At 48.5% G+C, this 23875-nt stretch overlaps 2 protein-coding genes across 7 annotated transcripts in view; one reads left to right on the top strand and one right to left on the bottom strand.

Annotated features, from left to right (window-relative positions):
* Window positions 1-443: 443 nt before the first annotated feature.
* On the top strand, window positions 444-16794 carry MAP6D1 (MAP6 domain containing 1). 2 transcript variants are annotated; one of them, XM_074911941.1, is made up of 3 exons: window positions 444-1074; window positions 12122-12239; window positions 14945-16794. In XM_074911941.1, the coding sequence occupies exons 1-3, from the start codon at window positions 557-559 to the stop codon at window positions 14969-14971; spliced, it is 663 nt and encodes a 220-aa protein (XP_074768042.1). In that variant the 5' UTR covers window positions 444-556; the 3' UTR covers window positions 14972-16794. The 2 variants fall into 2 exon arrangements, with proteins under 2 accessions (XP_074768042.1, XP_074768041.1); XM_074911940.1 differs by having other exon boundaries at window positions 14894-16792.
* Window positions 16795-19585: 2791 nt separating this feature from the next.
* The window catches only part of YEATS2 (YEATS domain containing 2), a 49800-nt gene continuing 45510 nt past the window's right edge, over window positions 19586-23875 (bottom strand). For 4 of the 5 annotated variants that reach the window (XM_074911647.1, XM_074911649.1, XM_074911650.1 and 1 more), the window contains 2 exons: window positions 23621-23694; window positions 19586-22759 (listed from right to left, as the gene is read on the bottom strand). In XM_074911647.1, coding sequence (XP_074767748.1) covers window positions 22624-22759; window positions 23621-23694 — 210 coding nt within the window. In that variant the 3' untranslated portion in view covers window positions 19586-22623. The remainder of the gene's footprint in view (window positions 22760-23620; window positions 23695-23875) is intronic. The other variant, XM_074911648.1, reaches the window with a different exon arrangement.

Below are 23875 nucleotides of genomic sequence, written 5' to 3'. Positions count from 1 at the left end.
CCAGATCACTTACTTTATAAACATCAGTTTTCGTATACAAATGCTTTCTCTAATGATAAATGATTACGGCTGACTTGAGATTATAATTAAGCAAGTTAGAAATTATCGTTCAGCAACACTCCTCGCTCGGCGGATGCCTGTGGCCGGGTAAGGTACGGAGCTTCCCGGCAGCGGAGAGAGGATGCTAACGCATAACCCCCACATCCAGCCTCGAAGGCGCAGGAAGAGGGGGGAGCCGGTACCCCCCGAGGGCCCCCAGCCCCGCCAAGGCGGAGGGGCCCGGCGGGGCGGGAGCAGCCCCCGGCGGGGGCCTGGGGGCGCAGCCCGGCGCGGGTCCGCTCTCGGCCGCTTCCCCCCGCCCCGGAGCCGCACGGAGCTCCCGCGGCGGCCCGGGTCACGTGCGCGGGCCGTAATCCCGGCGAGGGGGTGTCATCGCCGGGGGAAGGGGGCGGCGGGAGGAGGGGCTGCCGCCGATGAGGGCTGAAGCCGGGTGCGCGGCCGGCTGCGGGCGCCGGAGCCGCGGGCGCCGCTGCGGGCGAGGCGGGGGGCTGCGGCCATGGCCTGGCCCTGCATCAGCCGGGTGTGCTGCCTGGCCCGCTTCTGGAGCCAGCTGGACAAGTCCGACCTCTCCGTGCCGCTCACCATCCACAACTACTCGGACATCGAGGAGCAGGAGGACGGGGCGGCCCAGCGCGGCGGACCCCCCCCGCGGGGCAGCGCCCGCCCGCCCGCCCCGGCCCCGCGCCCGCGGGACCCCCCCGGCCCCGCCGCCGGGAAGCCGGGCGGCCGCGGGAAGAGCCGGGCGGCGGCCGCCGGGGAGCCCTTCGCGGCGGAGACCCAGTACCGGCGGGACTTCAGAGCGTGGCCCCTCCCGCGGCGGGACGCCTTCCCCTGGGTCAGCGCCAGCAGCGGCGGCGGCGGCGGGAGGGACGGGGCCGCCCCCCAGCCCGCCCCGGGCCGCGCCGCCTGCGCCCTGCCCGGCGGCGGCGGGAGGCCGGCGGCCGACGGCTGCGGCGGCCCCGAGCAGCTCCGGCCGCGCTCGCAGGCGGACGGCGGCCACACCACCTCCTACAGGTAACCGGGCCCCGGCGACCGCCCCGCTCCCCGCCCCGAGCCCCGGGGGGGGCTCCTGCCGCGGGCGGGGGACGCTCCTCCGCAGCGCGGGGCGGGGATGCCGGCGAGCGGCCGCGCCGGGGGGCGGGGAGGAGCTGTAACGGAGGGGGGGCGCGGGGGCCGCGGGCTCGACCTGTCGCCGGAGCCGCGTTGGCTTCTGGAGGTGCGGTCCTTAAAAGCGCCGCTTGCTTCCCTGGCGGGTGCGGAGCCCGGCCCGCGCCTCCCCTAGAGCCCCTGCGGCGGAGCCCGCCCCGGTACGCGCCCGCGGGGCCGCCCAGCCGCCCGCCTCCCCGCCGTGGGCAGAGCGGGGGAGCGCCGGGCCGGGACCCCCGCGCCGCGATCCCCCCGCTGCCGGCACCCGCGCCCCCCCGACACCGGGTTTTTCCCTTTGAGCCCCCCGGAACGCCGCGTCCGCGCCGCGCCGGAGTGCCGCCCCGGAGATTAGTCAGCGCGGACACAGGCGATGCCAGTGTGGGCAATGGGGGAAACCGTCACACAGCACCTTTCCCAAAGAGCTTTTAAAAACGATTAAGTGACTTCTATGTTGTTGATGCCTTCCTTTCCCTGTGATCAGCAGGACCGCTGCAGACACCCATTTTCTGGAAGAAGCAGTCAGGCAGGACGCGCCGAAATTCAGCCCCTGTTCTCCTTCCGTGGGAGGAGAGGGGATTTCAGCTCCTGCAGGGCTGCTGCTGAGCGCTGTGCCGCTTCACCATGCGACCACATGCTCCCTCAGAATGGTGTTTGGCAGGTTTTAATATACCTATGAGGTATATTAATAGAGCAATTATTTTTATTCCGATAGAATCCCAAGTATTTAGACACTTACTATCTATTTTGTACCTGGGAGACATTTCTTTTCATAATTGCAGTTCATTAGATTATTTATCGCAAGCGCTTTTAAGACAAACACACTGGGGGCCCTGGGAAGGATTACAGCCCTGTGTGAGAGAGTGTATTGCTTATCCCACTCTATCCCACTCAGACAGCTGCCCTGGTACTAGTACTCTGGAAGGGATAACTGCAGTGTCTGAATTTTTGTGCCATCTTATCCTTTGCCACATCTCACAGGACAATCACAGAGTGAAAGAAAAGCACTTTTAAATTTCCTAGGAGCGCAGGAATTACTTCAACAGAGAAACCTGCCTAAACAAGACTAGCAGTGTTCATCTTTCAGAGGCACATCCATCTCCATATTGCTGTTAAAGCCTCCCGCACCTCTTGAGCCCGACCCCAGAGGAAGGGCACATTCGCCTGCACTAGAGCTGCAGCTTCCCTACAGCTGTTCCAACTCTCAGCAAAGAGTCACTTCTCACACCTTGCTGCCCTCTGACTCATCTGTTCTTACACAGGGCTACTAATACTGTCGTGAAAGAGCAAAAAATCTGCAGATCACAGGACAGAGCACTGGCTGTGGTGAGATACCAACATGCAAATCAAATCAAGTTTTAGAAAAAGTAAGACCTCAGGGTAGTCAGGGAACTCCTCAGAGCTGACAGGAGGATTCATGCAGGACGAGGACAGAGGACAAGCCGGGGCAGCCACCCCAGGACAGAGTTCTCACATAACACCTTTAAGTTGTTTGAAGGCTATACAGAACAACTAATGCAGACAGGGCAATAGAAGTCAGACCACCTTTGTCTTATTCCAGTAGTTCCCACAGTTTCTTTGAATTATCACCCAGTACAACACTGCAAATTTAAGAAATCCCCATACCACTGAATGTGCCCTAGAAAAGTCACAGGAGTCACAACAAGCAGCAGGAGGAGAGTCCACAATAGCTTCACAGTCTGCAAGAGTCTATTTGGATTTGTTCTTTTTTTTTTTTTTTTTTTTTTTTTTTACAAATAAAGACTAAGCAGGGGTGGAGTGGCTGGTACTTGGCAGAGTCACTCACTCTCATTTCAGTTATGCCTGGGGCACTGGGTTTGTGTTTGGTAGCTTTGGCCCCACCAAAGCCCCAAGAGTGATCCACTGGTGTGAGGCAGGGAAGGGACAATCCACAGCAACCCCCCCCTCTGCGAGCTGAGCACCCACAGCGGGATTTCCACTAACAGGGCTGCAGTTCAGTCCTGCTTTCCTCTTACCTTACTGTTTTCCAAAGGCAGCACTGCAGTCTGCAGACATTTATCTCCTCTTCAGGCAGCAGCCAAACAGCACCATTCAGTATTAATGTTCTTCATCTTCCTAACGGGAGAAAAAGACCCTCCCTGGACATTAAGCTGTCCCTTGGTGGCCCCTCAGTTCCAGTACCCTCTGGCAGGCAGGACCTGCCCTGCTTCTTGTGGGCTGCACCCACCCACAGGTGAGGAGGCAGGAAAGGCAGATCAGCTGTAGTAGAGGCAAAGCAAAGGGGGGTTCTGTTACTGGGGGCAGCTGGAGGGTGCTGGGCCCTCAGGAGGAGGTTGGGTGTGAACTACAGAATGCTTTTAGGGGGGTTGGGAGAAGGAAGAGGGTGTCCTGTGCAGAGCCATGCGGGCAGGGACTACTGCAGGTAGGTCGGAGAGAAGCAACGGTGTGGAAGACACGTGTTTTTGGTCAGACCTTCATTATGTTTCAAGGGAGAACCCTGGGGAGATTCCTCCTTTTCTGCTGTTACAGGAGGATCAGCCCTTCCCTACGGCTCAGCCCCGTGAGTGGGTTGAGTGGCCCTGAGGATCGTGGGCCTCCCATGGGATTGAGCGGCTCTACGTGTGGGAGCTGCATCTGCTCCCCGAAGAAATGGGCCATTTGAGAGCCATGTGGTGCCGGTGGTGCGGCCGGCTCCGCGCCCCGCCGGGTCAAGCGTGCACGGCCGGCAGGATCGGCCCCCGCAGTGTGGGTGCTACCAGCCAGCAGCCTCCAGCTGCATTTTGCAACTTTGTCAGGTCTCAGCAGCTGCCTGGGCTTCCTTAATGTTGTAGAGAAAAGATCTGAAGGGAGGGTAACACTGGCTTGAACAGGACAGTGCAGAAAAGTTAGCGCTGATGCATGGTCCGCTCCAAGCTGCTAGTGGCAGTGGTGGTTTTCTTAGTTCTGGAAGGTGTTGGGGGTTTTTTGGGTTTTGTAGTTGGTTTATCTCTTTTTAACTCGGGGATTTTGACAGTTCTACAATAGCTTATTGAATGTTTGTTTTTGTGGAACACCCAAGTGTAGCAGTGAGTCCCCTATAATGTTCAGCACCTTTTGTTGTGCTTTTGTGCATCGGTGCATTGCTCCCATGAGACTTCATTCTGCAAGTTGCTGCTACATCTTTCTCTCTGCACTCTTTTAAGCACAGAAGAAAACTCATCTGCATACAAAACTGGGTGTGCATGGTGTAGTCAGTCAGCCTGACGTGGCATTTGCCAGAACAAAATAAACCCACACCCGGGATCAGTGACCAAGACAAAAAGACCCATTCCTAGTGACTTCTGGGGGAGCCGTCTGTAGCCTGAAGAAAGATAAAGGTGGAGGGGGTGTTGGAAGAATACCTGTACCCTGAGGAAGCAAAGATGTTTTTAATTTTGAAATAATAATTCTATATAAAGGGTGAAAGGACAGCACAGCTCCCTCCAAACTATTGCCCTGTGTCCCCACATCTTTGGGGCAGCTTCTGTCTCTGGTACCTGGATTTTGGCTGGAGTTGCAGGGTCTGAATGAAGTCAGACCCCAACAGGCCTACATGGGGGGAGCTCAGGCACAGAGGCCGAGGCAGATCGATACAAGCTGCACTTGAGAGGTTAAAATGGGATGTGCTCCAACTGTGAAAAGATCCCAGGGACTGCTGCAGAGAGTTGCAGTAGAGGACACCTTACTGATGCTGGAGGAGGTGGAAGAAAGTGCGGAGGGGCCCCCTCTGCACCTTCCTAAGGGTTTGTCCTTCTGGATCTTGGAAGTGGCTTCTTCCTTTCAGCAATAAGTTGCAGATGCTCTGTACTTCTGGCTTTGCACACAATTAATTATTGTAGTACTAGTTCTTGATTGCATTTAGCAGATATTTTAGGAATATGTAAGTGCTTTCCTTAGCTCCCTTCTACAGCGGATGAGAGAAGCCGGTGCTGTCAGCAGGTACGTTCAGCTGGCTCTGTTCTCTGGATGTCATCTTACCTCGTTAGAAGGCAATGGGGATGAAGGCACAACCTCTCTGCCGGGGCTGGTTTTGCTGGGAGGAGAACCCTGTTCAAGGCTCAGCTGTACTTCTTTAAGTCAGTTCAGACCTCAGTTTCCCCTCCAGTAACCTGCCAGCTTTTGAAAGCACTTCAAATGTGTAAGTGAAAATGTTGCATCGGAGCTGTGAGTGATTGTTTTGCCTCTTCTTCCCCCATCCATCAGCTTTGCTTGTATTAGCACTTAGGGAAGGGGGAGGATGACTGAATTTCTGCACACACGCACAATGCCAGCCCCGAGCAGAGCCTGATGTCTGAGGTTGGTGTTTCTGCACTATAGGTGTTTTGAGCAGGTGTGAGAGTCAAGAGCAGATGACTTATTCATAGGTGGGAGGCACAGCAGTAAAGCAGACCAAACTGGGGACCTTGAGATTAGCAGGGTTTCCTGCTCACCCAGAGTGGGCAATTTTGTTTTGAGAAAAAGAAAACGTGTAGAGAGCTGGGTCATTAAGGGAAAAGGACCTGATGTGCCATTGCTAATGATTTTGCAAATAGCAGGGTGGAAGATTCCTCAGCAAACTGAACTCCCACCTTCTTGCATGAGTATTTAGCGTGTGCCAGTGGTTGCACTGTGACCGTGGAGCAGACATCCTCCCCACCGCGGGAGATAGCGCAGGATGAAGGGGAATGACCATTTTGCACATAACTATGGGTGCAGTCACAGAGCATGTTACTCGGCTGTCTGTACTATTCACCCACCTTCAAATACTGCTTGTGCAGAAAGGCAAGGTGAACTGTGGTGACTGCTTCATGTTGAAGAGCATCTTATTTCAGCTGTGTGGAAGAAAACAGGAAAAAAAACCCGCACTCATGTTCAGCAATGTATGGGATCACGACACACACCTGAGCTGGCAGGGTTAATAGTACTGTGTATGAGGAGCTCCATCCTTGATCCAGCAAGATATTTAAATGCATGCTTGTCCTTAATAATAGGAGTAAAGCTTTTATAACCAAGGCTTACTGTATCTTTACATTCTTAAGTGTCTTGGTGCTTGAGGAAATTAATACTGAAGCCCTTGATTTTGATGGTATTTAAGAAGTAAGCTTGCTTGGTGCAGGCATTGGGATGGATCCAGAGAGACTCAATGTGTGCTGCATAGCTTGGCCAGGGGAAGGGAGGACTTGGAGGGGGACAGAGCCATGGGAGGAGAGAGCGAGGGGGGCTGGGAAGAATAGCTCAAGAGAGGGTGTCTGTTGTGCAAAGTACACTGCAGAACTGAAATGGGGAAGATTCAAAGCTGTTGCATAAAGGTTGGAGGAATATCCTCCACTCGGAGTACACACAGACTTACATTGGAAGAAAAGTGAAAAGAATGGGAACCGGGGTAATGACAGAAGTCAAGATCCTAAGACCTGCCCACAAACCCCCATTCACGCTGCTCCGATAAGAGAGAAGCAGTTGCCTGTGCTATCACATCACTGTAAGTGCTTCCTCCTCAGGGATCTGTCTGTGAGCAGAGCAAGCCCCCAAAACTCATCCTAAGAGAACAGTTTGAGGCTTAAGGCTTTTCTTCCCTGGCCTTTCAGTCCAGACTTTTGCTGTTGCTTCTTTCCTGTGAGTTATGAGCAGCTCCAGGTACTGCCTGACCTTGCTACAGGTGAGAACTGAGTCAGGAAGCAGCCAGGCATCTTCTGTTTTCCTCCTCTGCAATCCCTCTGTGCTGGTCTCTCTACCCCTCTGCTATGTCTTTCCTCTACCCCTCTAGTTTTTCCCCTCCATCAGCCTTTCCCCCATTTCTGTCCTTGCACTGTGCTCTTTGGCTGGATAGGAGAATGGGCACAATCTGCTCCCGTGTCCAAGGCTTGGAAGGGCCTCCAGCACCTCACCGGTGTGTGACATAGCTCAGAGGAAAATCAGCTTAATGGCTCCATCATCCAGGAGGGCTCCTGGCTTTGCCCATCATGCAGAGCTCTCACCGCTGCGTCCATGACTCAGAACATTTGCGGTCCTCCATTGACCAGGAGATGTCCCAGCACCCTGGTTAGTGTAAGTCTGCGTGGGCAGCGGACCCAGCCTGTCCTCTGGGAGAGCACCGCTGGCTGCCCAGCTCTGCCTGAGCAACACAGAACTGTCCCACCTGAAGGGGCGGCTACATGGCCATGCCAGGAGCCTGCAAGGAGCTGCATTGCAAGCAGAGAGACATTTCACACCCTACACCTCCTGCCTGAACCCCTTGCACACCTGGCTTCCCCAACAGACATCCGGAGTAGTGTGTACTAATAAAATGCCCAAGCTGTGCACACAACTTTCCGTCTGAAGAGAAAATAGGATGAATGTTCATCATGCTGTTTAATTCTCACTGCTGTGCTGGGTATGAGAAGGAAGAGGGTGGTGGAAGAATAAATGCAGACTAGCTCAGGCAGTATAGCTCAGAGTTAAGTTCAGCTATACAGAATGAGCCTTTTTCTCCATTTCTTAAATGAGAAATGGGACTGTGATGCAGTGGCTCAGAATGCCACTGATAATCATATGAAGCAAACCATGATGTAACAACGAGGTACGAAAATGACAACTATTGATGGCATTGGTGTCATCACTGGGGCAAAGGAATATTATAAACATTGAAGGTATCTGGCTGGAAATGGCAGCCCCAGCATTGCAAACAGCACAGTTGGTGTTTCCTCCCTCTGCCTCTCCATGCCCAACAGAACTGCCTTCCATTTTGGTGAAATGAGAAAGCTTTCTAGGTTAGACTTTCACTAGGTCAGTGAAATAAAAAAGATTTCACAGGCAGTTTTCTCTGCAAGCCAGAAAACATTTGTGGAGTACATGGAACAGGGGAAGAGCTGGAGGCAGCACTTGGGCTGGCAGCCGTGTGGCTCGCAGCACCCAACAGCTTGAGCTGCAACAGCAGTGCACTGTGTTTGGAAGGAACAGAAGGACCAATCTTGAATCCATCATTCCCAAATCATGCTCTGACTTCTGTGAGGCCACACGGTGAATCACAGTGAGAGCATCCCCCTGCCTGACCTCCTGTGTAGGCCCTGGTACGGGCGGTCCTGCTCACCCAGGGAGGGAGATGGCACACAACCACCAGCTCACTGAAACAGCTCTCTTTAAAGCCGGGTTTCATAGTAACCCCCCGGTAATTAATAGTCCAGTGCTTTTTTTTGTTTGTTTCTAGCATATACATAAGCTGTACTGCCACTTGCTCACTTTCCCATCACCACTGGGGGGTCAGACTGTGCCAGCAGGGCACTAGCGCATCTCGTTCTTGCACTGCATTGATCCAAACCTTCCCCTCCAGACACATCCTGACGTATTACAAAAGAAACACTATTCCCTGGACCCTATTAACCAGTTATGAGAAGGGGCAAAGAAACAATCGACAAAGCAGTGATTTATGCAATCAAAGCAGTTCTACTGAGTAACGGGCAACCACCTGCAAAAAGCTGCTTATTCCTTCCTAGAGAGAGTCAGATGTAAAGAAACAGCAGTACACAAAAAGCAGCCCTTCCCTTTTGGTCTCTACTATTTTAAAGCCTGTGTACAACTCAGGAGGCCTTTTTCTTTCACAGCTTCAGTGCTTTAGTACTTTAGTACCACTGGGTCACTTCTATTTATGGAGATCATCTCACCTCTAGGTTGTAACAATGGAGAACCAAAGAGAATCTAAAGAGAGCCTGGACACTGAGTTACAGACCTGGAGGTTATTTCCCCTCCACTGCAGGTCCTTGCAGGCCCGAAGTAACCTGGCAATTGCTACTGTCTAGGGACACGAGGAGGAGGAGGGGTACAGCAGGAAGGATGAAGATGACTGTCTGCAGCAGCAACATATTGTTTCGTGTTCATCCCCAGCGGCAGCTGGATGTCACACCACACAGGGCGCTCTCCTTCTCCATGCCGTTTCTGTAATTTCCTCTCCCACCACGGTGTTCTCTTGCTAATAACTGCTGCTTGTGTGGTCTTGGAGGAGACACCACCCATGGTGATGAACAGGGGAGAGAGGGAGAGGCATGCGCTGGCTGAACTGGACCTGACACCTTGACTTCCTCTAGCACAGGGAGCAAATGTTGCACCTGGAAGACAGTTGGTAAATCGTGGCACTTCACATCTTAAACTAAGTGACATTAAAAACAGGTAGTTCCTCTTCCCCATGCTCAGAGTAGCTCATGCGTTTTGTCTCCACTTATGACTCCAAGACTATCAAGTCACCAAACTAGTATTTATGCTCATGCTCCTTCTGACTTTTGGCTATACAGCTGGAGATGGGTGATGTGTCCTGCAAGCTGAAAGGCAGAGCAAATTTAGTTAGCTGTACTTTCTGGATCAAAGGTTATAATTTTCATTTCTCATTTTGTTTCAGGTGCCCCAGCTCCCAGAGGGGATAAGTTGTCTGTGTTTTGCCTAGCCCTTCCCTGTGGCTCAGAGTCCAGGCTTCCTCCATGGGGAAATCCCAATTCCAAATAAGAAATGCTGTTGTGGGTCTGAGCTGTGACTGTATCTGCCCTCACATTTCTCTTTCCATGGGTGAAGGGAGAGCATTTCCTCATTGCATGTAGGTGCTTTGAAAATAGTTTTGGCTATCCAGGCTGAGAGAACGGTTTGGCTCCCAGCCAAAATGAGGGTCCTGTGATCCAAAAGGGCTGTGTTTGGGGGCCTGCCAAATCAGCAAATGATCTGCTACAAAGCAGCAAGACGGAGCTGACTGCAGAGACAGGCAGCACAGTCATTCATTGAAAGCTGGGGACACACTCCATTGCAGCGTAATGCAGTGGGGAGACCAGCTGGCACGAGGGTGAATGGTTGGGAATCAATGCCACCAGCACTCTTGATGCAATCTGGCTTTATGTGGGGTAGCAGGTTCCAGTTCCTGGAAACTACTGGGATGTAATTGATGGTTTTGTACCATTTTGCTGATATTTTGCCCAGTAGCTCTGTGTCCTCCCTTTGGCTGCGCAGCAGAGCAGAGCTCAGATTTAATTCTGCATTCACAGGCATCTGGGATTCCCTGCCAAATGTCTTCTTGTGGCAGCGCTTGGCCAAAATCACATTTCTGCAAAGGTGCTTCCTTATCCTGAGGTGTGAAAGCAGCAGGAACTGCACCAGCAGCACCAGAAGAGCTGCACAGGCACTTACCTGCTGTCTGAGCAAGCTTGAACAGCAAGACACAGAGAAGGCGGGAGGTAGCGGCTCAGAACAGCAAGAGCAAACCGATTATAGACAAGATTTGCAGTGCACATAGACAGCCCTGACAGGGGCCTGGTTTTGCTTTCTGACAGCAGGAAGGAAGCTCTTCCACAGAGCAGTATCCATTAGTAACTACGTGGATTTAAGAACTCACTCCACCTTCACTCAAACTGACAAACTACTGTCAGCCCTGGCTGCGGGCTCCTGCCCCTTTCCTTGTGCCTGCACCCATACTCATCTGTCCTGACAGGAGGCCAGTGCTGGCAGCTAACTCGGACAAGAAACAGTTACTTAATTTTTTGGAATTGTGTTAGCATGCTGGTTTCTCACTGGCTTAGATACAGTCCAGGACTGTACCCTGTGTCTACAAAACAACCAAGAAAAGAGGTGGCATTTTAAGGCTGAGTCTCTGTTAAGAAATCAAGCATAAACCAGGCAGTGGATATTTTGGTAATATATTAAAAGGATCAAGACCAAACTATACATTCTAAAATAATACTCTGCACTTCCATACTTTAAATTAGATTTTTAAAAGAGGAATTTGGAGCTACTATCAAAATAGCAAATAACATGCTTGGGAAAAACGAGAATTGGAAAGGCTGCAATCAAAGCTGAGCTCAGCACATTAAAACACAGCCTAATTCCGTAGCCTGGACGTGGCTCAGGACTCAGTCTTAGCCCTTCATCCTGTGTACAAGCAGCTAGTAGAACGCATTTATTATTTAAGTATGCCAGGGTATAAACATAAAATTGTGACATCTTGGGTAGTCGCCTCTACTTTTGCTACAGAAGCTGCCTGAATTGGTTGCCAGAGTTACATACACAGAGAGCAGACTTCTGTCTTCTCCTGAGAGCAGACACGCCAGCTCAGCTGGTTGCTACTGCAGCATCCAGAAAGTCCTAATGGAGAGAGCATTAGCAAAGCCTGTTTGTGACAAGAGGTAGAGAGAAGCAGAGGGAAGGCTGCAGAAGGGAGGGGGCAGCCAAGCTAAGCCAGACCTTGCCACGCTGCTCTTCAGTGCTCCTGAAACATGTGCTGCCCCTTCCTCAGTGTAGTCTCCGCACTCATTTCTCAGATGTCACTGCTCCAAGAATAGGTCAGCCAGGTGCCACCTTTCCCAGACATCATCATGCAAAGTCAAAGCACTTGCCCCCATCTGAAGAAAAATCAGCAGCAGAAGCATCTGCCAGCTGAGATGGTGTCTCCCTTCAGATGCACTTGAGACTGAGCTGCCAGAGGCGCAGCACAGCACACAATGGCAAAGGCACCTGCTGTTGGGCAAGCTAAAGCCAAGTAAGGGAACACCAGCAGCCTCCCTCCACACACATGAAGGCTAGGCACTTGCAGCCTCAGACCAAGTTGTTTTACATTGTAAGTGACCAATGAGCCAGAGAATGTTTTACATTATAAGTGGTCAATGAGCTATCAAGCAAAAAGTCACCCTGACTTTTTCTTATAGAGGAGGAAAATACCAAGCACCTCTGGGAGAGAGCACAATTTTGCCAGGAATAACGGAAGAGTTAAGTCAGTTAGCCCTGCCTATGCCCTGTTGCATCTTTCAACCTGTGCTTTCTGAGAGAGGCAGGCCCCTAGGCTCAGTTCTTTTGTTCTCAGTATGCCTTACACAAGTTCAATCTGATGAGCTGATTGTAACCAGCCTTGCCTTTCTGGCTTTGCAACGACTCTGCACAGAAAGTACCCTGTATGTTGTGTTTTATGGGTTTTTCTGTCTTGACAATCTCATTTCAGGCAAGAGTATCGCCCATGGACTGGAGCAAAACCATCCAAGCCTATAAAGACAAAGCAAGGCTTCATTATCCCAGAAGACCATTTTGTTCAAGAGACAAGCTACAAGGCAGATTTTAAGGTAATTAACATTTTAAAAAAGTCAATGTGAGTAAAGCCCAAAGTACGCGCCAGGAACTCATTCTTTATCGGTGTGGTGCATGTAAGAATAAAGCCCTGTCCTCATTCACCACTCTTTCATCACTGCCCGCTAGGTAATGTGGCCATCCCTTGCTTTCAGAGAGACATGGTAGAGAATGTCATACTGTAACTTACCATAATTCAACCCAAGACCAAGATTTTAAACTGCATGTCAGTCAGGAAGTTCCAAGATTTACGATTCCCTCAGTTGAATACCTTACATACTAAGGCGTGTGTCATTCTCTCTCTCTGTGGAAGGTGCATTTAACACCCTCTGCACACACTCAGAGCAGTCAGCGTGCACTGGCATTAGGGCTGTAGTGTGAGATTCAACCTCTGGAGCTACCATCAACCACGGACACAGGTGTGTGCATGGGAATGTCTGCAGATCACAGCCTAAGGAACAGCACCCACCCAGACAGAACTCCCCTGTGCTGGTAAGGGCAGAAGCTGCCCCTGCTACCAACACCAAGGAGGACATAGCTGTGGCAAGCAGCCAAGACACACAGCTCTCGGGCCTCTGAGACTTCCTTGGGATTTTTCTGCAAGTTTCTACAACTCTCTATACCAGCATAAGATTATTTGCTTGTTGGCAAAATACATCTAAACATTACTGAAAATCCCACAAGGAAACGTTCTCTCTGTACTCAGCATTTTCCCTGGCAGGGCCCCACATCCTCCCCATCCCCACAAGGAAGGAAGGTGCACACTGTCAAGGTTTAGCTGCTTTTTGCATTAGACCACCAGAGAGAATGGTGCTTCACAACCAACCGCAAAAGCCATTCACAGGCTGCACCAAGTGACTCAGAAAGCCGAGATGAGGCCAGGGCTGAATTCCCCAGCCGCAGCATGCTGTGCCATTAGAGGTAATAGCAGCTACTCCAGGGCCACATGTAAAAAGTAAATCTTTGCCTTGGAGGAGACGAGGAAGAAGTGTTTAATCAGCAGACAGTCAAGTGCCTCCTCCGCAGAGGATTGCTGACACACTGCTGCAACCAGGCACAAGCTGGGTATATCCAAGCTCTGCTGAAAGTGGGACAGTTGACCTCAGGCACAACAGAATTTGCAAACCTCACCAAAACTTCCTCCTTGCTCTGAATAGTCTGGGCTGCTCTGAGGTGCAGCAATGAGGATAGAGGTTATTTAACCCTTAAACCTTGCATTTTGACCCTTGCATTTAATCTTTTATTTTGACGCAGGAGGGGCAAAATACGGCGTCTTCCTACTTGGCAGATAGGACGCAAATGAGAGGGTCCTAGATGAACCCCTCAGAGTCCCTATCCCGGTTCTGGAGGAAGGGAAAGAGAAGTCTGGAATCTCAGACACAAACACGTGCCACTGCACTCTGGACCATGAAAGCAAAGGTCCCTTTTTCTGGGACAACGTGGGAAAGGTGTAGTCTAGAATGAAGATGGTGCTGAGGAGTCACCAGTTCAAAGAGAAGTCAGATTCTCCCTGGTTTACACTTAGCCATTTGGACTTTCCCTCTTGCCTGAAGCCCATGGCTTTGCTGGACAGATGGGAAGGAGGTTTATGTTGTGTCCTGACAGCCTGCATGTAGGACTCAGACTGGTGGCTCTCCCCAGCTACTCTGCGTACAGGCTGTTTGTGATGCTCCTCTTGTTCCTCAATGTGTCAGATCCATCCCCAGGGGAATGGAAAAATCAGAACAATGCAACAACAAACAGATCAATAGCTTTTCCTGTACTCTCTCTGCCTGTGGTCTTGCTCTTCTTTTCCTACTTGGATGGTGCATTGAAATACTCAGCACCCAGCAAAGCTTTCCACCCTTTCACGTTTTATAGTCAGATTCACCCAGAGTCCTGGGCTGGATGCACAGTTAAAGCCAGTCCTTTTCTTCAGATCCCTCAGGTTTTAAACATCAGGGAAGACACAAGCATCCAGATGTCCTTCATGCTTCAGTACAACCTCAATATCTACATATTGAGTGGAATTCTGACTCCAGACATCAAAGAGAGCAACCTCTGTTACCTCTACCTTTCCTCTAAGCCTGAGTAGTTTACATCCTTGTTAAAGTCCTTGCAGTTTCACAGCCTGGCATGGCCAGTAACTAGCTTTTCTCCTTGGGGTACACCCAGGTCTGTGCCTCTGTTGACAGCGCACATAGCCTGTGGCCCCATAAAGCACTGCAGTGGAGCATTCTGACAGAGCCTGGATGGCATTCTCCAGAAGGTTAAGGACCAGATGGACACCACTGTAATTCCTCTCGCTTAAATCCAGCAGCAGTCCAGCGGTGAATTTGTTGTGATGTTTGTAGAGTATGTGCCAGCAGGGCTTTGTGACGAGGGCAGCTTTTTGTCTTGCAGAGGTTGGCTCCTGCCATGGGTGTCCCCCATCGCACCACACACCTCAAGGGCCAAGGGGAGGGTTACAACAAAGCCCCTCCTCAGTGGCGCAGCATCACACCTGCCCTTGAATCATCCTGTGTGCCCAGCCGAGAGCTAATGCTTGTCAGGTAGTGGCATGTTACGGGGGAGAGCAGAGAGAACGCCACAACGCTCCAGACCCCTCAAACTCTCCAGACAGCCACACCCTGTGTCACACTAACGTTTCTCTCCCCCCTCACCCCACTAGATCCCAGAGGTGAAGACCAGGTTCTCCCCCAACCCTTCTGCTGTTTTCCAGGCGCCGTCGCGGATCCTCAACGTGTGAACCTGGACCCTCCTCACACCCAGGCAGCTTAAACGCAGTGTTTCTGTTAAGAAGTATCACTATGCAATTTTCATGAGGAGTGTTAAGATCAAAGAACCAGTATTATCAAAAACAGCTCCAGTGATTAATGATATGCACACACACTTTCTGTTAACACAACAAACCGCAAAGCGCTTGGTTCAGAACTGGCAAAACACGCTGTGAGGAGTGACCTAGTTTTTCACAGGAGCAGGTTCATTACTATGCCAGCTGGCGTCACATTAGGAGATTGACTTTGGGCAGCAAAGGCAGAACTACGGGCAACATCCCTACGCTTAACTACATGGGGTGGGAGGGAAAACAATCACAAGTGGGATGGATAATTAAAACCAAAAAGAGTCTTATTTAGCAGCACCCTCTAAGTAGTCCAGTGAAAGACAGGGAGTGTCTGGCTGACTTCTGAGCTTCTTGAAGGGTTTTGGAAATAGGACCTCAAGTGACATCACCAGAAACCATAGCATCAAAGAGGCTGGTCTGAACTTCCAGAACTTCTGAACTGCTCCAAACTGACACAGGAGCAAGAGGGGCCTCAACTTTGGGAGACAGCCCTGACAGCAATGCACCAGCCTGGCTGGGAGTGGATTGCATGGACAGAGTCAGCTAGGCACCTACCAGACTCCAGAGGGTCTAAGATGTTTATGTAATTTGTATAGCTGTTAGGGTGAGTGTAAATATTGTATATGGATTTTACCTAAAGCAATTTGTGATCCTTTAATGAAAAGGACATGCTTATACTTTTAATAAATGTTACCTCTTTGCATATGCAAGGTGGAAAATATTGCCTTGAAATTCCTAAATTATTGCCTGTATATTGGTAATGCTAATGCTAGGAACAACCAGAAGCGAATGTTATTTAGAAACTCTTAAAGAAAAATGTAACGTAGAATGTAAGACATCCTTCATTTTTAAGATAGGCCATTTTAAGTATCATTATTATGAAGCTAATTTTTTTTAATTGGTGTGCATTTAACTTTTGCTGAGGTACATGTGTTTTAAGAAAACATTTTTTAGCCTTTGTTCATTGAGACTGTAGTGGGTTTACAGTTTCTATCGCAACGACTTATGCAATATAATTAGTCTACTGCTTATTTAATGGGTTTACTAACTATATTTGGGGGAAAAAAAAATTGAAAAACTTTCACTTTATGTGTTTGCAACACACAAATGCGTTGCCTAGAATGAAAGGAAACTATCCTCAGACTTGAACACTGATCAGATATTCATTCATCTGTAATGAAATAGACTTTAACACCAGAGAATTTTTTCTTAACCTTCTTACTAGCTGAATTTTAAGGCAAATTTAATGAATTCTGGGGACTCTGCAAACACGTATGCATTGCTGATAATTCCCAGAGGAACGTACAGTAATACCAGTGCTTGCCAAAATAATTTTTCAGGAGATGCATTTTTCTCAAAATTCATTTGAAACATTCAAACTGTACTACAGGTTTTGCATGTTAGATGTTTCTAAGAATTCAATCTGCTTGTTTAGTCTCTTTATAATGTTTTTAACAGTTTTGTTCAAAGAATTTAAGTTCATTTAAATCCTGGACTTTATTAACAGAAAAAAAAAAAAAAAAGAAAAAAAGGATAAATTGTCTATTCAGTTTCTCTTCTTAATTCACTGTATTTCTTAAAAAAAAAAAAATCAACCCAGTTGTAAACAAACTGGTAATATAATAAGCTTGTATTTTATCAAATGGACTGGTTTAATTTAATAAATTAAAATGTATTTTGGCTACTGGTTCTTTCCCAATTTTTTTTTTTTTTTTGATGTAAACATAACCCTCGGGTAATCAATTTGTCACTGCATTTCTCTCTCACACAGCTGCACATGCAGGATACCATGTCAGGGAGATGCCCGACTGCATTCACAGCCATCAGCAGTCAATCCGTTACTCCTCAAGCTTATCCGCAGGCACAGACCCCCAGCAAGAATGGCTTCCAAGGCACATGTCAAGCTGTGGCCTGACTGCTGATTTAAAAGTGCAACTGCTTTCCAAAGGGAAGCTATTGCTCTGCAGAATTCATAATCGCTTATGGGATTTTTCTCCAACATTTTCAAAGGGAAAGCAAACTGTTCAGCAAGCAGTCCATCAGCATGAAGGGGAAAAGGGGATGGACCAACGATACCAATTTGCTACCTTCACTATCGAACAGAGGCTTGATCTACTCTGATGCAGGTGCCATGCTCTCAAGACTCCCTTTTAGTGGTGCCCACAATGTGCCCGTTAACAGAAGGGGACAGGCAACTTGTGTTTCACCACAGTTTCACTCTGTCTTCTCACAGAGATCATGGGAAAATGGCGCTAGCTTTGAATTTTAAGAGATCATTGCAAGATTTCAGGGAGTGAAGGTGCTGAAGGTACAACCAGCTTCCCTAGATAGTGCGATGTCAGCTCTTCTAGCTATGCCTCAGAGACTTCCAGGAGAAAGCCAAAGGCTTATGAGCTGTTGCCTGGCTCCAACTACAGGAGGGATGAATGGAGGGAAAACCAAGCAGGTACTTACCATTGCAAGGGACAGGGTGATGCAATTGGCTGCTGATGCAACATACCTGACTTTGCATGGTAAGTGCCTGCCTCAGCCAAATTGAAAGGTTAACACACCAAGTTCCTCTGAAGAGGGCAAATCTACACAGGTTTTGAAGGCTTCAAGGAGTCACAATACCAGACTGCTTCAACATTTCTCACATGAGGGTTTGTCTTCCCAGTTGCTCTGGGTTCACGTCTAAGTTCATCAAGGCTTTCCAACTGCAGAGACAAGGGTTATTTGACACATAAAGAAACGTCCTTTAAAAGGAAGGTTTTACACCTGACACATAATTTACTACCTATAGGGTGACACTGAACTTGCTTGTTTCATTCCATCTTGCTGGCACCTGGTCTCTTGGGATGCTGAGAATGAGTTTCGTGCCAGCTGCATCCACTGTACCAGGTAGCTGTGAACACCTCCACTTCCACATGCTCAGGTGAAGCTCTGGTGTAGGAAATACTCCATTACTCAGGACAGTTCTCATTACCTGAACTTGAAAAGTTCAAAAGCAGCACATTAGTGATTTGCCTGGTTTCATAAACTGTATGTTTCTCTTCACATTGCACTTATTTCTTGAAGGTTGAACAATCAGATTTAAGCTTATCACCTCTTATTCACACTGATTATCTTGGCCACTGCAGTAACGTAGACCCTAGAGACCAACCTGATTTGCCACAAATGGATGTTGGTGCCATGGAGCCTGGAGAGGCTGTGTTTGCTTTCAGGGCAGAGATGGCACAGAAGGGATGGATGATCCCTTGTTCCTGGTGGCAGAGGCTTTGGTGTCACCAAGACTGCACCCTGGGACTCAGACACACTGCTTGCTCCCGCGCCAGCTCTGTGTGCAAATACCTTCATTTCTAAAGGGGATGGTCCTGGGCACGCTGCAGCTGACTGCCACGTCCCAGAGATGTGTTCATGTAGACAAGGGCAGGGCCACAGCAGCCATGAGGGGAGGCGTCAGGGGGTTTGTGTCAAGGGCCCAGCCTAGGGTGCAGTCAGCCTCTCTCTTGGCCACGTCATTGTCATTTGTTTGGCTCTGGTGGTGTAAAGGCATTGCACTGTGGGCTTCTTTGAGAGGCACTTTTATCAGATTTTGTAGAAACAAGAACGAGTTTTGCAGTATTTTGAAAGACAACCGAGCATTAAGTCTGCTCACAGACACCAATGATTCCTCCCCACAGCCTTGGGAATGGAGAAGTTAAAATTTTTCTTTTTCTCCATTTCTTTTTGTACTGGGTGCCTAGGTGCTGGCAGTGGGGCTGTGGGTCTCTGTGAGGTGAGGCTGGGGCTGCCCCATGCTGGACACAGGTGGTTCCAGTGGCCCCGGGGCAGCCGAGGGAGCTGAGCCCCTCAGGGGAGCCAGCCAGAGCTTCAGAAAGGGAGGAGGAAGGACTGGCAAAGAGGGACTGGTAAGGAAAACCCCCCATTCCCCTGTGCCTCTCGCAGGGTGAGAGGAGGTGGGGGTAAGGAATGAAGGACTCAAGTCTTAGGAAAAAAGGCATGACGGAGAAAGGTGAGGTTTTCTGTCTTTGTTTCTCACCATCCAACTCTAACTGGCAATAAATTCAACTAATTTTCCCCAGGTTGAGTCTGTTTTGCCTATGACAGTAATTGGTACACAATGTCCCTGTTTTTATCTTGACCCACAATCTTTTTCATCTTACTTCCTCCCCCTGTTCTGCTGAAGGGGAGTGAGAGAGGCTGGGTGGGCGTCTGGCAGCCAGCCAACATCAACCCACCCCGCTTTTCAATCTTCCACACAAGCCAATTACTTGCTGTTTAAACAGGCTGTTCTGGAGGATGAAAAGTTGGAGGAGCTAAGCTTGCTGAGCTCCTGCCTTCCCTTCCCCCAACCTCCAAACCCAAGAGCTTTTAAAAAGAGCTAGAAAAGGGAAAAATTACCTTTTCTTTCGGATCAATTCCACAGCTACCAGTTTTTTACCCAAAACTAACAAAATCATTCTGAATATATAGAGCACACAAAAATTGTGGATTTGGAGAAATTTCGAGTGACAGGTGACAGTCAAGACAATCCTAGCACAGCTAATAAAAGAATTTATTGTAAACATACGTATCTTACACAATTATACAGTATAATACAGATAACATGAAGGATTTAAACACTCAGCATTACAAATAGGGGCAATATTTGTAAAGAGATCTTTAACTTGTATCAAGACTCTTTAGAAAGCCAGAGAAATATACCGTAACATTTCAACACACCATATTATCTGTAGTGTTCCACACACACCTGAATGGGTGCATGAAATTTCACCACCTCTAACTCATCTCCAAGCAATTCCCACAGGAACTTCTCACCAACAAATTTTTCTCCCACCACTTTTCAAAATTCAAAGAACTCGTTGCAAATGTTTTCTATATCTGAAGGACTAATCAAATGTGTTATTTTCTATCTGCTTTTAACACGTTTATTTTTCTTCAGCAAACTTTATATATTATTAATACAGCATCTCCTAGGAGAATAACCTGTGGTTGCTCAGAAATGTAGCAATAGATCTCCTCTGCAAGAACCCCATTAAGAACAAGGGGCATAACCTGCCTGCTTCAGGGCCAGGTTCAGGACTCATTCCGAAACTCCATTCCTCACAGAAAAGCAGGACACAGGCAAGGAAGCCACAGTTTGCAAACAGATGCCCAAAGATGAGCTCTTGCATCCTCAAGAGCTGATCTGGGTGTATCAAAATCCCAGAAACTAAGCCCACAAGAGACGGGGGCTGGAAATGCATGTGTCATTGCAGAAGATCATAGCATGACTGAGTTTTCCCAAAAGGCTGTTCCCATACAACCTGCAGGCTGTCATAGCAATAGCAACAGATATCTTGAAAATGCCCTTCTCTTTTGTAAAAGCTGTGTACAGAGGCGCCTGAAAGCAGTATGCACTGTGAGTTCACTACAGCCTACGAATAGTGTGGGGCCTGCAGCCCCCCAGCTACCTGGATTCCTCCCGACTCTCAACACTGAGCTCAAACAGAATCGCCACTGCTCGACTCCTTCACACTGACCTCAGCTGAAAAACTGTCAGGACTCAGCTGTGCACTTTACTCGTGCAGGCAGTCCTGCACTCAGCTCATCCGAGCAAGTCAGGATTATCTTTTGAATCCAGAGCATCCAAAATGCCCTTTCTAGGGGGCATTTAAGTCCTTCTCTGAATGCTGTTTGGATTTCATCCACTGGTCCCACTTCCTTGATACAAGGGTCAGGTTCTGCCAACTCTTATATTCAAGCAAACTGTAACTCCCCGTTAGCTCTGATGAACTGAGAGGGGCCTTCCTGCAGACCCTAATTCTAAAAGGTGAAGACAGGCAGCGCCTCATCTGAGGTACACAGTACCCTCTTCAGTTTAAGAACTGCATCAAACCTACACTACTCTCCTTGGAAGCCTGAAACCACCAACTGAACCATCTTCCACAGATCCTGCACACTACTGGAGTTACCATCACCTGTCTTCTAGCCCCAAAAAAAGCACCAAAAGATAACATTTTGAAGATTTCTGTTCCTACCCCAGGCCAGGAAAGATAACTGTAGTTTAATGTTTATAAAAGGCTTTGTATTGTCAAAGCACGGCACCAACAAGAGCGAGGCCTCAGTACACCCCTGTGAGGTAGGTATCCTGCTCCCCATGCTCAGAGATGGGGAAACTGAGGCACAGAGTGATTAAATCAAAGGCCATGCAGCAGATCAGAGACCCAGCTGAGATCAGCGCATTGGAGGTTCTGGCTGTTTGACCCATGCTCAACCCACATGACAGCACTGCCTCACAAAACAAGCACCCTGAAAGCATGACAGTCCAACAGGAGTCCCACCAACTTTACAATGGCTTATTCACGCTACTAGCAAGCACCCATGGGGCAGGACAAAGGGGTGGTGGGTGTGGGGTGGTCAAGATGTTGTCAGCAAAGCCTTTTTCATCAAGGTATTGACAGACAGGCTGCAGACACGTCTCCTACATCAGTGATGTTCCTGAGACAGGTAAGTGCTGGGGTTAGTAGCAGAACTTATTCCTGCAGTCAAGACATCAGAGGAGCTCCCCACAAGCAGAAAATCTCTGATTTTTTGATCCTATCAGGCCTGTGTTGAGCAGAACTTAAGCCAAAGTGGTGCTGCTCCCACAGCACTTCACAGTCCAAGCTGATCATTAGTGAATGCTGTCAAAACATAAAGACTTGTACAACACAGCTGGCCACCTGCCCTCCAACACACTCCAAACCTCCTGGCAGCCCAAGGAGGCACTCACTGGGCAAGCTAAGGTTTTCAGCCAGTCCAAGCCCACAAACATGGAATACTGTCCTTGCTCCTCTCCCTTTCCATGCAGGACAAGTGGTCAGTCAAATCTTCCCAAGCCTGACCATGGTTTGCTCATCTTCACTGAGCATGTGCCAGTCTACCCCTTCTGAGGTGATAAAGGTGGCATCTGACACCTCTAGAGGGGCAAAGAATTCAGTTAGGCGATACATAGCTGCATAAGCTAACGATAAGCCTACCCAGCTGTGTTCTCAGTCACACACATCATGCTCAAGCAGGACTGGAAGAATTTTTTGCAGTCATCAGTTTTCTGCTCCCCCCCAGCCAAATCTAACCAATAAACCCACCCATCTACTCAAGTGGCCCACCTTTAAAAGCTGCATTTGACTTTTCTCATATTCAGAGTGCCAAAGCAACTGTTCTGCCCACTGCATGGGGACACAACTTGTATATAGACTGCATCAAAAAACATAATTTCTTTTCTTAAAAGAAAAAAAAAGTTCAATCTCATCAATACAGCTGTCTCAGAGGGACCAGGCCTGTGGAGTCTCTCACAGCTAGCAATTCAATGCAAACTGACAATGTTTGTTCAGCCACTGAACATACACTTACCAAGTAAACACTGACATTTAACAACTTGATTTGGAACAGAGCATCATTTTGTTGCATTAAGGTGCATCTTTAATTGGAGGTAACAATCTAGTAGCCCAATGTTATAAATGTATGTAATTGTGTCCTATAGAAATACTGGATTTGTCAACCCAACTCCAGTCATAAATCCACCTTTCCTGTGGCATCTCCTCTGCTCTATTTCATTGTTCCTCATTTAGTATCTTCATATGTTTGTTTGTGAGGAAGTCAAGAAAGGGAATATTACAGATGGCTTTGTGAATATTCATCACTGTGATCTCTCTTGGAGTCCTGCCGGGAATGAAGGCATCAGAGATGCTGTTATAATACATAAAAAGACACGTGTCCATAAAGCAGCAAGTCAATAAATTTACTAACCGGGGGAATAACACACCCCCCCCCCCCCCAAAATCCATTAAAAAAAGGATAAATGAGCAGGTGTTAGAATGACACAGGAAAAGCACAAAAAAAGCCACTCTCAAGTGACTGGGAGAAACATCTTGGGCACTGGGACAGAAAAATCAAGTGCTGAAGTTAGCACAGACTATAGATATATATTTCTATATATAACATACATATATTTAATATATTATATAAACATTTCTATATTATATAAACATTTCTATATTGCATACAAGTAAGTATTTAATCTAAGCATTTTCTCATAGTGTTAGTGTTTTATTTTTGTTTTGGTTTTTTTTCAACTTCAAGCTATCCCAAATCATGCTGCTGAACAGAAATCAAAATGTGGCCTAATCATTATTGTAAAAATCACTCGGTATCTCAGCCAGAAAAAGTTTATCAGTAAAACAGAAAAGGGATTATTTAGGTTGTTTAAGTTCTGGCGAGCCGTGGGTAAACAGTCTACATGGTAACCTCAGATGGAAAAGAATGAGAAGGTCTTTCCAATGTAGCCTGTAGAAACAGGTCATCTGCCTTTGAACATGACAACACCAAAGAATCTTGCCTCTGGTTTTAATGTTGTCTATGTTTCCATCCTTTGCTACTATGGAGCTAGGAGATGACAAACCCCCTCATAAGGCTTGGGTCTTCCCAGAATATAGTTCATAAATTCCCTCACTTACATGGTTGGAGCCACACAAAATCTCACTAAATTCCTCAAGCAGCTCAGCCCTTAGTGCTGGCATAAGTGGTCCAAGAGGAAACAAGCTGCTGTACCTGTTGTGAGGGGCTGTCTGGTATGCCACAGCCAGCGCTTGCCGCAGGATGTCACTCATCAGCTGTTCAGTGGCCTGTGACAAAAGACATCAGGAGACAGCATTATGAAAAGAGGAAAGGAAAATGCTATTTGGTCAAGTATCAGTGGAAGAGCAGCTGAAGTTCTGGCTCAATTCAATCCTGTATTCGATCAGCAGGGGGCAGTTCAAGATGCCCAAGTGAGTTTTATTGGCACAGTAGTAAGAACTGAGTATA

This window comes from Athene noctua, chromosome 8 (assembly GCF_965140245.1).
Source record: "Athene noctua chromosome 8, bAthNoc1.hap1.1, whole genome shotgun sequence".
Lineage (NCBI taxonomy): Eukaryota > Metazoa > Chordata > Aves > Strigiformes > Strigidae > Athene > Athene noctua.
This window is presented reverse-complemented; position numbering and strand designations above follow the sequence as displayed.